General features: G+C 36.9%; 1 protein-coding gene across 4 annotated transcripts in view; it reads left to right on the top strand.

The window, feature by feature from the left end:
• Positions 1 to 13,446, top strand: part of GRIK1 (glutamate ionotropic receptor kainate type subunit 1) — a 363,349-nt gene extending 349,903 nt beyond the window's left edge. For 2 of the 4 annotated variants that reach the window (XM_077878933.1, XM_077878934.1), the window contains 2 exons: positions 12,489 to 12,575; positions 12,984 to 13,446. In XM_077878933.1, coding sequence (XP_077735059.1) covers positions 12,489 to 12,575; positions 12,984 to 13,139 — 243 coding nt within the window. In that variant the 3' untranslated portion in view covers positions 13,140 to 13,446. The remainder of the gene's footprint in view (positions 1 to 12,488; positions 12,576 to 12,983) is intronic. The other 2 variants (XM_077878936.1, XM_077878938.1) reach the window with 1 other exon arrangement.
• The last annotated feature ends 763 nt before the right edge of the window (positions 13,447 to 14,209 follow it).

Genomic DNA, 14,209 nt, shown 5'->3' with positions numbered 1-14,209 from the left:
TTACTTTACAGTTTTCAAAATGTTTGAAATGATAGTATTACATTTAATCCTTTCAACAATTTTATTTCAGCTTTACTAACAGATAAATAGATATTAGTTAGCAGCCTGGAATCCTAGATTTTAGAATCAGAAGATATTTTTCAAAATCAACCAAACTTAGGTGCAAGTTCTAGTACCTTCACATACCGAATAACTATAGACAAGTGACTTCATTTCTCAGAGCCTCAGTTTCTTAATATGTAATACTAGGGCATTATGTCTAGGTCATAAGGTTGTACTGAAGGAATCTCTTTCATAATGGATCCCATCGGCAAATGTTACTCAAGTAAGATTTTCCTGGTGTAAGTGACCTATAGAGCATTACTCTAAACATTCCTTTACTGCATGATATCTCAGTGTGTTTAACATGCTATGATGCATTGGGAATTTTCAACAAGATTGGAAAGTATTCAGTATTTCTCAAACTTACTAGATAACAGAATCTATTTTTCCCCAAAAACATCTTGACAGACCATTGTTCTATAGATCATACTCCAGGGAACACTGGCCTAATAATGTTTATCTCATCCAGTGATAATATACAAAACACATTAGCCATGCCTGGTACATAGTTCTTATTATTGGGGGTAATTTTTTAATTTCTCTGAGATTTAGTGTCTTCAATTGTAAAATGAAGATAATCTGTTGACCTCTATTTGCTATGAGAATTGAATGAAATAATATAAAGGCATAGAAAATGAGATCATTTATAAGAATCCTGTTAACAGATACTGGTTAACAGTTCCTCATAGAGAAATTAAGTATTGTTCTCTAATCAAGTGGATGGTAAGTACAATTTATCATGCATCTTAATACAGAATCAGTTTGGAAAAGAGGTTTTCCAATATAAAGCTATAAAGCTAGTTCAAACTAGCTCTAAAACCACATTTCCTCATACAAGCATTAAAAATCAAGGGCAATTTCATTGCCTCCAAGGGAAGGACCCAAACCAACAATACATGAGGATCTAGAAGTTATGAACCTCATCTCTAGAAATTCTAATTTGATTAGTCTGAAGTGGGAGCAGGACAATAGTTTTGTTTTGTTTTGTTTTTTAAGATAACCAGTTGATTCTATTGTTTAGTAGTGATCTAAAGCATAACCTTATGCATATAGTTGGCATTCAATAAATCACTGATTTTACTTGATTCTAGAGGTATGACACTAATTGTAAGCAAGAGATACAGCACATATTTAGCATTCAATGTTCAGTAGACCTTTTCTAGAGAGAATTCAAAAAGAAACTGCACATCTTTGTTATAAATATTTCATTATATTCAATTGATAACCTTCATATTTAGTTACAGCTGCTAGGCCTACTCAAAATGATCAAATCAGAAGTTGAATTGGTCTCTGCACCCTTTTTTCCCTTGAAGGAACTCCATACATTTCAGAAATGTAAGTCCCTTACACTCTCTTCTTTCTCACTTTATACATGCCCTAAACAACCAATTCTTGAGTCAAGTAAATGATCACTCACACCACAGTGACCCCACTGGGAGCCATTGGATTTTAAGTGAAATTTAGAAAAAAAGGGGAGAGGGCTTGAACATGAAAGAAAGTTTTCCAAACTTGATTTTTACATCATTAGTTCTCAGACTTTTTGGTGGACCTCAGAATCACCCAGGGAAATTACTTGCAATACACATTAAAAGTTTTACCTCCATAGATTCCCTCTCAGTGAGTGAATCCATGGACTGGCATTTTTAACAAAATCTGAAAATGAATGCTTAAAAACCAGTTGTGCAGATTAGTTTTCATAAAAATTAGCCTAAGTACAAGCTTTCTCTCAAATTAGATCATGTACATGAGTTTCTATTAAAACTATCTTCAGTACAAGAGGTTTTTAAAATAGCTTTTCCTAAATGAGTTTTTTCCCAACAACCTTAAATACAGCTGTTTAAAACTGTTGGTAAGCATGAGTTTTCTTTAAAGTTAGATGGAATACAGCAATCTGTATTCTATTGTCAGAAGAGGTAAGAGTGAGATTTTTATTAACATTGGCAGTTTATCTGTGGATTATACTATAAGGAACACGGTTTAAAGTTAGCGAGAGAGCAAAGAGATATGAAAAGATTGAACAAGTACATCAAGAACTATGGAGCACCATAATGTTGTCTAATCTGGCTCCTGATAGCCTGTTTATAACCCAATGAAATAAGGAAAAAATTAAGCTTATTTTGTCTTAGACTAAAATTATAAGCTGAATTATTTTAGAGTTTTTCTAGCAAAATTGCAATTACCTAGCAACACATGGTGGGTATAGATCATGCCCTTAGGAAAATCAGCTGGATCATCTAGTTAAACCTTTCCCCAAAAATTATTTCCAAATACCTTACTGCATTTGATGAGTATTATTTTATGTTCTGTATAAGCCATTTATGGCAAAGCAGCACAACAATGAATCCCAATTAGTATCCAAGCCCATGACCCTTTATACTATAAGGTCTTTTTCCCAGTAAGCAATTTAAAAGTAGCCTGAACAGCCTGGAAAAGCAAAAGGAAAGCAAAGCATTCTTACTTCTTGCACTATTTTCTGCACATCTGACTGTGCCAAATGGCATTATTAATTAACTCTTATAGATAATGAAAAATTTCTGCTTGATGCTGCAGTTTTAACTTGCCTTTAGGAACCATCTCATTATGCTTCCCACAGTTATGGAATTTTATATGCACAGATGCACAAGCATATTAAAATCATTTTTGTTTCAAAATCCTCTCCACAGAGACTGATATCATGGAAAATGGGATTCTCCTTTAAATTTTCAAAGAAATTCTATTTGCACAAATAAGAACATTTTTTTGTGATAGAAAACCAAATGTTCTGTGCGGTTTCACACACTGTAGAATCTGAGCTTTGTAATCGACAACCCAAATAGAGCTAATTGGCCAAACTGCAAAATACTGCCATGTTTCCATGTTACAATGTACGCATCCAGATACATAACAAAAATAATGAGTAAGACTTGAGTGACATAATGAAGTTACTGTGATTCCATTTATCCTCTAAATTTAAACTAGTAGCATTAGAATTTTCTTTTTCCACAATTTTTTAACTGAAGTGTTTAGACTTCAAATATTTGGATTTTTCAACTGGGAAATAAAGGATAGTGCCCTGATCACTTCGTCATTATCAACCATAAGAACTAAGAAACTACCATCCACAGATAAGCCACCCTAATTTTGCATTTATCTTAAGTCCTAAGTGTCGCTTGGCACATTATCAGATGCCTCCAAGTGTCCTCAGCTTCATTTCTTCTGTAGTCTGATCACTTTATTTAGCAAGTGATTTGGAGAAGTCTCAATAGGTTATTTCTGTAATTGTGCAAAGAGGCTTTCTTTTGCCTGGAAACCCAAACATTCATCAAAACACAGATAGGCCAGGAAGCAATTAATATCCATTTAGAAATAACTTTTCAAGTGTACAATGGCAATCTCTTCTAAACCAAGCAAACTCTAAAAGATATAAAAGGCTCTTATGGAAATGTAACCTGGGAATCACACGCCAAGAATGCAGGTTGCTGTGCTGCTGTTACTGAATGGGTACATGACTTTGCATAAGTCATTATTCTTCCCTCATTCTCAGTCTCCATCTGTGGAATTAGGGGGTGATATTTAAAATTCTCTTACAGCCACAATAGTTTTTAAGTTTGATAAGAAGTGGGAAAGAAATAAAAATATAGAAACAGGACCAAAAAAAGAAGCTTGGCCAAATACAAATTTAAATAAGATTGTGCAGTTATTTTGAACATATTAAATTCTTATTGCCATAAGCAGAATTGCCTTCTCCTGCCCATGCTGCAGGATGGAATGATCTGCTCTGGATGTAGAGAAAACCAGCCATCATGGCATCAAAGAGTGAAGCAGTTCTCACCAATCATAAGCAAAGCACTACAAGCACAAGGAAAGCCGGCTATAGAAGTAGAATCATTCCTGACTTTGATGAGCCTACAGAGTAGGTAAAAACAAAAACAAAATAAAACAAACAAGCCAAACAAAGACATGTAGCTAGAAGTTTTTTGAAGCTATGGAACTGATTCCATTCTCAATCACAATTCAAGAAAGGGGGAGATCAACGGGACTGGAGCACATGGAAAACTATTCTGTAAGTGGAACTTAAATTCTGCTAAAAGCAAAGGGAAACAAAAATGATGTGCTTTTATTGTCTATTGATTTTACTCCTACCCCCCTCCACCCTTAAGCATCAAGGTTTTTATATGTATTGCTTCCAATCCAGACTTGAATCAAATTCTTATGTTTTGCGTTTTAAGTAGACTTTACATATAAATAGCATAGACAAAAATCTTGAAAACCATGGCTTTCAGGCTCAAGAACCAGGTGTTTAGTTTTTATAATTAGTTGCTAGTTTTTGTAGCTCAAATAGTTTATCTCTAATAAGCAGGAGCCAAAACCCAGAGGCCCGAAGTTGAGGAAATGCACAAAATGATGCTTTTTTCCCTCATGTTCCAATCCTTGACCAGCTTTTGACCACTAGGAAAGAAAGGAAGAACGGGAAGGAAGTCATTAAAGCTTCATGGTACCAAAATCATGGAGAGAAGGCCTTATGACCATCCCTGAGCCAAGTCCCCATCTGAAGACAGGAGAAAAGAAACCTCAGAAAAGTTCTGGGGAGATCCTAAACAGAAAATGCTATTTTGGGATTCACAAGGTATATATAGCCCAGGAGGTAGCAAAACTTGAGAGAAATTTTACATCCAACTGTCTTCAGAATGGTGGAATAACAACATGTAGGCCATGAACCTTGAACAGCTTCATAGTCCCGCTCAGTCCCAGAGCATCTCAGGGAAAGCACCCAAAACTCCATGGTGTTTCCCAATAGAACCCTGTGGAAGAGCTGAGAAAACCAGTGGACTGAAAGAATTGAGGTTGGAGTAGAAAAAACTCAGTGTGTGCACGTGACATGGAGACCATAGTGGGGCCATAAGCATCTCAGAGGACACATCAGAAAGAGAGAGAGAGAGAGAGAGAGAGAGACAGAGAGAGAGAGCAGCATCCATGAGTTCCCAGGATGCCATGCCCTAGTGGAAGCCAAAAGACAGAGGGCAGCCTTAGACTAGCTGCTCCCACTATCACCAATGCCCAGGCCCTCTATTAAATTCTCCTACACCAAGATGCACCTGGGAAAGAAGGAAGATGGGGAGAGGCTCATTTTAACTGAGCTATTAACCAAAGGAAATTTAGTTTTAAACCAAAAGTGAATTACTTTGAATTGATAATATCCACTAGCAGATGGGGAGATGAGGACCTCTAAGCTAAGATGAGATCTGTTATTATTTATTATGGTATCACATAGTTTTCTTGCACATCTAAGTTTATAGCTAGAGAAAAATGTATGTCCACTACATGTAGGCATAAGCTGGTACTGCAAGGACTTCATGATAGCACACACATGGACTGTGAACAACTAAAATCGTCTATCAGGCTCAATTTACCTCAGGGCCAAGGTCATTCTCTATATGAGAAGAGGCATACAAAAAATTTCTTTTATTTATGGCCCTAACTTAGCCTCTGATTTGCTGAAAGGACCAGTCCCCTCTTGTCTGTATGGTAATGGAAAGTCAATACTCATAGGATAATCTCAGGCCTTCAACATGGAGGCCTGGTCAGGTACATATAAGACCAATATTCAGAGGAAATGTGTAGGCTCCAAGCTTACAAGAAGAATGGAGTCAGGCTCAGAAGATGTAGGGAAGCCAGAAAGTAGCCAGAAGGACAAAGGAGATAGTCACACTGTCTTCTGATGATGTCTCCAGATAGGAGAAAGGTACTTTGGATTGGCATGCAAACCCACATTTCTGCCATTTTTAAGCAAGGAGAGTTGCTTACTTCTGTATATGTCCAGCCCACCTTAGACTTATTCTCATAACAGAAACACTTCCTTCTCTATGGTCATAATGCTTGGGTGGGCCACTTGGCAGCCACCTCTCCATACCTATCAGCCATGTTCATGCACACTTTAGGGCAGTGGAGAGTTTCAGCTGCTCTTGAGCACCTTTCAGAGACCATAAAAATAGAGGACAGTCTCTAAATAGCCTGATGATCAACTTTGATGACATTTCTATGCTCTAGTGACTGCTTCCTCTGAGTCTGGGACAGAGAGTTGGTACTATTTCCCTGTGGTTTCAGATCCCCCCTCTATTAAGCTGTCCCATATACTTGCTTTATCTCACCCCATGGGAGTTTAACTCCAAAAGTGGCAAGTGAGGGGGCCCCTTCTCTGGTATTCCTCAGCATCTAGGCTTTCCCAGACCCTGGACAGCTGATTCTCCTTGAAAACACAGAATTATCCTAGCTTCATTCCCTACCCCCAGTCCCTTCACTGGCTGGGCCCTGAAGGCTCCAAGGCAAACGTTTACAATTCAAAGTGCCTTCTTTTTCCTTCTTTCAAACACCTGGGCTGTTGTAATTAATAGCTTCAAAGACTGCAGTGGCTTCTATAGATCCACAAAAATCTATTTAAGAACTCAAAGCTGCAAATTTTACTTTTTTTTCCTTTCTATGTCATCCCTACCCTGAGGGCAATGCATATAAAAGCTCTTGCTATAACTTTAAAAGTGGAAAAAGGGTTCAGATTCAGAAGATTTGGAAAAAGCACGTGGATTAATATCAGAATGGAGCACTGCTCCCGTGTTAACCTCACTTTTCAAAGTTTTCCATGAAATTATACCTAATGTTAGAGGAGAATGAACTGGTACTCCAACAGTTTGGATGCAGAGCCAGAGCAGCCAACCCAAGTGAAAAATTTCTTTAAGAATTCTTAAAAATAATAATAATAATAAATAAATAAATAAATAAATAAATAAATAAATAAATCCATTCGACTATATACTTATATTTATTTTAATGGAATAAAAGTATTCTAAATACAATCTTTAATAAAGATGAACCCAAGGAAGATGATCCTTATGTATCTGGTGTCACTGAGTAACGCTTTGTCCCCCACAGATGTATGTTTATGGTTCGAAGGTTGAAAAATGGGTAATTCTGGAGTATGCATCCATGCAAAGAATTAGCTTATATTGAGGATCTGAGAGAGCAAAGATGTTGGCATCAAGCCCGAAGTATGGGTGCAAAAAAAGATAAAATAGAAGAGATGCAAGGAAAAAGGACATAGAGATAGTGAAAACATGAAATTAAAAGGAGATAGGAAAATGTGTTAGTGGGGTTGATGAACTGCAGCCAAAGGGAACACAGGAGTGAAGGGAGAGGAGATCCAGTTTAAACATTGAAGTTGCAAGAAAATGGGCTGGGCAAGGAGTGGCTTTTTGGATCACAGGTGGGGATAAGGGGACCATACTTTGAAGTTCTAGTTCAGTGTCTAGATTTCCTCTACCCTCAAATTTTGGGCACAAACTCAGGAGATGAGAATCAGCTTCCTCATTAGCTTTCAGGCACAATAATCATAACCCCTATTCTGGAAGCTAATATGAAGGCCAACTCCCAACCTCTCAGATTCTTTTTTCTTTTTTTTATGTCCAAGGATGGTGGCATGAGAAATGCCCCAAGGATTCTGAATGAACTCAGAAAATGGATAAAATGAGAGCAAATGGCAGCCAAATCCTGAGTTCTAGGATGTAAGAACTTCACACAAAGATAGTGTAGATACATGGCTTCCAATAATCTCCAATACTCTCCCTCCCTCTTTTTTTAACATAATTAGTAAGAGATCATTGAAGTCTGATCTCTGTTCTTAGATCATCAATTACCCTGGGAAGATATAAAACATGTATGCAGATAGGTGACCAGACTTTCCGAAGCCTTAATGTAGCAAACGTATGAATAGAATCCTTCCGTCCTTATTCCCTAAAAAGTTTCCTGACATTTTGCACATTCCAGGTTTGCTCCCACATTGAACCTCAGAGTTTAAAAATGTTAAGGATGTGAATGCTTAGATCTTTTTGTCAAAAACGAAAAAAATCATTGACACTGCCTCCACAGAACTATGACAGTAATTTGACCAAATCAAGAAAATAACAGCAATGATAATCTCATTATTTTTCAGTAATCTATTCCTTGATTTCTATATTTCACTACAATTTGGTCCATTTTACTAAAAATTGTCTTTACAAAAAGGCCTCAGATTAGAGCTTGCTTTCAAGTTAAAGTAGATCTTTATAAAATGAAAGATTTTATGTCTGTAAAATGACACAAATATAAAATCTCACAAAAAAAAAAAAAACCTAGACTTTTTTTTTGAGGCAGTTTATTTTAAGTACAGTACAAGAACTGGATTAGCTCCTCCCACCCTCCTCAGAGGAATATTTGTAGCATAAGGATAAAGGTGTCAGGAAAGAGGAATAATATATGTTCAGGTTCACACTAGTACCAAGAAAACAAGTATTGGGGATTAATCCAAAGAAGGTGCCATGATGTTGGCAATTATTTAAAAAAAAAAAAAAAAGCCAAAGAGGAAGGTAAAAGAAAGCAAAAGAAGGCAAGAGAAGAGAGGGATGAGGAGGCTCACTAGGGACACACCACAGGCACAGAAGAAAAGAAGAGGAATGGCTTTCTGCAAAATAAACAAGCAAATCTCTATCCTTGTAAAACCAGAAAAGCTACAGTTCTAGTTGAAGCTTCACTTGTGGTTTCTAGAAGACTACTTGTCAGTTTTCTTCCCTCTACAAGAGAAGTCACATGCGCACATAGGTGTGTGCACATATGCACACACACTTGCACTTGTACACACACATACACAGGTGTGCACACACACACATACACACACACATCACGTTATCTTTGGACGATGTCCAGAGCAGCATAAATGGCTCTAGCATAATTTATTACTACAAACCCACTTATTTATAAGTGAATTTTCTTTTTTTTTTATTTTTATTTTTTTTATGATAGTCACACACAGAGAGAGAGAGGGAGGCAAAGACACAGGCAGAGGGAGAAGCAGGCTCCATGCACCGGGAGCCCGACGTGGGATTCGATCCCGGGTCTCCAGGATCACGCCCTGGGCCAAAGGCAGGCCCCAAACCGCTGTGCCACCCAGGGATCCCTATAAGTGAATTTTCATATCAGACTTATCATCATAGGGATTCATTGTCAATGGGTTCAGAAGCAGATATATATATATTTTTTTTTAATGGCAAAAGACTGCAGTTAATTTTCATTTCCTTCTTATGCTTGAGTACCTATCCTTCACAGGCAAGACACAAGCAGTCAAAAAACCTATCACTACATAAACACTAAAATATATTATGAACTAGGTAAAACAAGTAAAACAAGCATTGAAAATTCTGTGTATTAAACATGTATAGAACCTACTTTAACTAAAACACTGGCATAAACGAGGAATTTGTGCATAGAAGGGCATACAATGGCTAAAATTAAGGGAGAATCAATATTTCACTGTTCCTCCCTGCCCTCCAAAAACAAAACAAAACAAAACCAAAATACATATTAGCGAGTTCCATAGACTTAAGATATTTTCACTGATATATATACAATATTATTCTAAAGGAATAGAGTACTAATCATGTGTCAGGCATTGTGTTAAGTGTTTTACATGTACCCACTCAACCATTCACAAAATAACTCTATGAAAAAGCTTCTACTATTGTTTCCATTTTATAGATAAGGAAACCGAATCAAAGAGAAACTAAACATTTTGCCCAGTGTAACCTAGCGACTAGGCACCATAGCTGAAATTTAAACTCCAGCATTCTAAGACCAGGCCAACTCACATCTCTAATTCGTGGTCACATATGTAGATCCATTGAAAATGTGAACTCCACCCACCAGAGAAAAATAGGAGGACCTACAGGGAAATTTCCAGTCTGCAAACACTAGAGGATACTGCTGGGGTATCCATCCTACCCCTAATTTCCCTGCTTCCTGAACAAGGCAGCTAGGTGGTCATCAATATATCTGATACTTTCTAATGAAATTAGTTTAGAAACTTAAACTTCCATGAGTAAACATAATTTTTCTATGGCCCCGTGAACACAAAGGAGTTCATGAAAACCAAGTCCAGAAATAGAAGCTTTGGAAAGCTACTTAAATTTTTATTTTAATTATATATAGATATAGGTATCTATATGTAGCTATATCCTTAATTCTGAGATTATAAACGGCAAACTGATGTATGAATAGGAGACCCCCCATGCCACTCTGTGCTGAGAGATGACCTTCACAGTTTCATTTCCTGTGGATACAAGAGTGTGTGGTTTGCTTGAGCTCATGGCTGGTAGGGACCTTAAAGGTCATCTTGCCTTATGACTACAGCAAAAACTTGGAAGCAGAAAGGTCAGCCCCAATATCTTGCCATTTTCTTTTTGACAGTTGGAGACAAAGTGAGAATCAAAAAGAAATCAGTGTTTGTGACCAAAGACAGAGAAGCCAGACCACTCATAAAGTTATATTCACTTTCATGCTGGCAGCAAGAAATAAATACTTGAGGTTAATCAAAAGAATAGACATTTGTTGTATTTTAAGGCAATACAAAATTTGAAAGAAGATTGTGTTCTTAAAGAGAAACATAATTGAAACATATTGTCAAGGTAAGATCTGTGACTGCCCCTCTACCCAAAATAAGGGAGAGAGTTTCAAATCCCCTCCTGGTTGTATTTTCTAGGTGAGCCACATTTGGACACTTGCTTTGGTAGTTTTAGTGCAAAATAAAGAGAAATGTCTGAAATCAAATGTTGAGAGTTCAAATAAAACATTGCAATTTCTTAACATATATTTATAGGAAAAGAATATACAGAAAGCTTTTTATAGTGTTTTAATAAAAATTAATTAATCTAGGTGTTGGAGATTCTAAGTGAAAGCAATTGAGTCTGAGAACTCAGATGGACTGAGTTCAAATGCAAGATCTTCCTCTTATGAACCACATTTCCTGGGCAAATTACTTAATATCTCCAATAATAAATTTCCCCATCTACATAATGGGCATAATAATTTCTACCTTATAAGATTGCTGTGAGATTTGTGTGTATATATAAAATCTTTGGCACTCCTTCCTTCTCTCCCTCTCTTCCTTCCATTTTAATGGTCTTCCTGAAATTAAAAATGTCCTGCAGAAAAAAAAAAAAAAAGAATAACCTACCACTGAAATAAATATCTGAGCAAAATTTGCAAAACCCTCGTGCAACACCATCTACCACAATGGCACTATAAAATATTCAGTTCATCTTAGTAGCAACACATAAATTTCACATCACATAATGCTACAAAAAAAACATTAAATTTCATTTGTGACACACTTACTATAACATTTTTTGGAATTGTAATTCATAGAAAACGTCTCTGAAGTTTTACTTTGTGTGGCATGATTCCCCTCTCAATTCACTGAAGCCAAAACTTACTATTTGAAAGAAAATTAACATGCATGACATGAATTTTCAGCACTATAAGAAAATGGAAATAAAAAATTCTATAAACACTTAAGTGTAAAAGAGCCAAAAAGTCATATGAAAACTACTACTTGTTTTAGAAGTACATGTCTGATAGGCCAGTAATTTACATCTAGGATCTAAATTTGTCCAGTTTTCAAATCAAGTAGAAAAATTAAAAATATTGTTTATTTAGGGGCTCTTGGGTAGCTCAGTCACTTAAGCATCCAACTCTTGGTTTCAGCTCAGGTCCATGATCGCAGGGTTGTGAGATCGAGCCCCGCATCCCATTCCATGCTCAGCGTGGAGTCTACTGGAGATTTTCTCCCTCTCCCTCTCCCTTTGCTCCTCCTCCTGTGGTGCTTCCTCTCTCTTTCCCTGTCCCTCTCTCTTTCTCTCTCTCTCTTTCTCTCAAATACATAAGTAAATGAATCTTTAAAAAATATTGCTCATTTAAACTACACCAACTCTTTTAAAGAACAAAAATGGAGTAATAAATTTTCAAAAATACATGTTGCATGTTGATATGCAAGGACCACAGGAGAGATTTCATTCTTCGCACACATGGAACACCAATTTCTTCCTATCGGGCACTTACAACTTGAAGAAATCATCTGGTGGCGTATTGTCGTTTGACTTTTAACATATCCATATTGCGAGTTAATCACAAAGTAGTCACACACTTTACCAAAGGCTTTGGGGTTTGAAGGATATTTTAAGGGTGATCTCATCAAAAACAATACTACTTTATAGAGATATCTCTAAGCAGGAATTTGTCACTTAAAGATCTTATCTTGGCTGGAAGAAATGACAGCAAATTATGTTTTATTACAGCATTTGTATACTGTGCATGTGAATCCATACAGTGTAATTGTAATAGATCTGTACGTATATATGCCATCTGCACATGTGTGATGTTTCATAATCATTGCTCCATTTTCTCCTTGTCTTATGCCATCATCTTTGCTGTGCAGTTCAGTACCATATTATTTTCATTTCAACCACAGCTGCATCATTGCTGCTGCCAGATCTCTGTTTTTTGGAGAAAATATACAATTTAAAATTGTTTTTTTTCTTTTTTTTTATCAGAAAGGAAAGTCATCAAGAATTAGATTTTATTTTAGGAACAAAGTAAGGTTTCATGGGAGAAAAAAACAAAGCCTTGGTGTAGAGAAGGTTTGTTCATTTTCTATAGCATTACTGAAGTGTCCGTATGCCTTGATAAACCTATCAATGTTTGGATCATCTCAATGGGGGAAATGATTTAACTTAACTCTATTTTGGTGTCTCAGCAAAGGTAAGTTGCCTATTTCGAGAGCCTAACTGGGTAGTTTTATACTATTGCATCTGTGAATGAAACCCCAAAGTTGACCCAGCTAGCTTGCTGCCTCCGTTTCCCCAAATAGAAAAGGCGGATGGCCAGTGGGTGGAGGAGGAGGTGTGGGAACTGGCCGGGAATTTACTCTGTGACAGAATTGCCTTAGACCAATCTCTTGTATTCATAAAAACCTAGGTGAGAGACAGATCAGTGGAGGAAGGAGCTAATTTGGTTAACCTGATGCTCTATTATTTCATGTTCTCTAGTGTCTCTCTTTCAATGCCATCATGGAAGAACTGGGAATCTCACTCAAAAATCAGAAAAAGCTAAAGAAAAAGTCAAGAACTAAGGGGAAATCTCCCTTCACAAGTATCCTTACTTGTCATCAGAGACGAACTCAGAGGAAAGAGACTGTGGCCTGATCCAAAAAAACACCCGCAGGCAACTTTCAGGAAGAAAAATGATATGCTCACTACAGGTTTTGAGAGAAAGTATTCCTGACAAGTGTGTGATGTGTTTCCATGTATCTATATACATAACTTTGGTTATGTATACAGATATAAGAAATACAAAAATTTAAGAAGCTCACATAGACAGATAGTGCTTGGGAAGTGGCACTGGTTCTTTTGAAATGAATTTGTATGCTCACTTATTTTGCCTTTTCTCTCTTCTCGATAAATTGCTGTGTGTGCTTTCTAAATAATAATAAAACAACAGGGTTTTTTTTTTTTCCAGAACAAGTTTAAGTGTCAGTTTGTTCCCCTTTACTTGGCTCCCACTCACAATGTTTGGTTGCCAACTGTCATTTGTTGTCACTTTGCTATTTTGATGACTCTTCTTACCTGTTCAGACAGACAGAATCATTTCTGGCTAAGTTAAAAGAAATACTTTTAATTCATACCAAATACCTAGCTATTACAGTAAAGTAACACTATTCATCTTTGTGCTTTAAAAACTAATTTCATAAATACTTTAAAATAGCACTTGGAACATCGATGAGTGTGAGATAAAAGGATTCTAAAAAAGAAGGAGGGGTCCATTTAAAAATAAGTGTCTACCACATTCTGGGGACCTTTCTAAGCTCTGGGAATACTGTGGTGAGGAAGACAGATACAGTCTCTGCCCTCACACAGTTTATAGTTAAACAAAAAAGAAAAACATTCTATTACTCCAAGAGGGTTTAGTACTTCCTCAGTGGAAGCCAGAAGCTGAAGGAACATGCAGAAGTATTCAAGGAAGTCTTTCTGAAGGAAGTATAGCTCAACTAGAATGACAAGTTAATCAAGTGAAGGGAGGGACCTAAGATGGAGAGGCAAGCATTCCTGGCTGAGGAAACAGCATATCTGAAGGCCTGAGAGAAGAGCCAATGGGGCCAGAATGGTGAAGGGAAAGGAGTCTGATGTGGCTAAAATCCAAGGGGATGCAATGGGCTTGCCAGGTAACAATCATGGCTGAATGTCAAGAAAAGATTGAAGGCAAGGAGACTGAGGAG

Source organism: Canis aureus, chromosome 30 (assembly GCF_053574225.1).
Source record: "Canis aureus isolate CA01 chromosome 30, VMU_Caureus_v.1.0, whole genome shotgun sequence".
In the NCBI taxonomy this organism is placed as follows: domain Eukaryota; kingdom Metazoa; phylum Chordata; class Mammalia; order Carnivora; family Canidae; genus Canis; species Canis aureus.
Note: the sequence above shows the minus strand (reverse complement) of the source record. Positions and strands in the feature narration are given on the sequence as shown.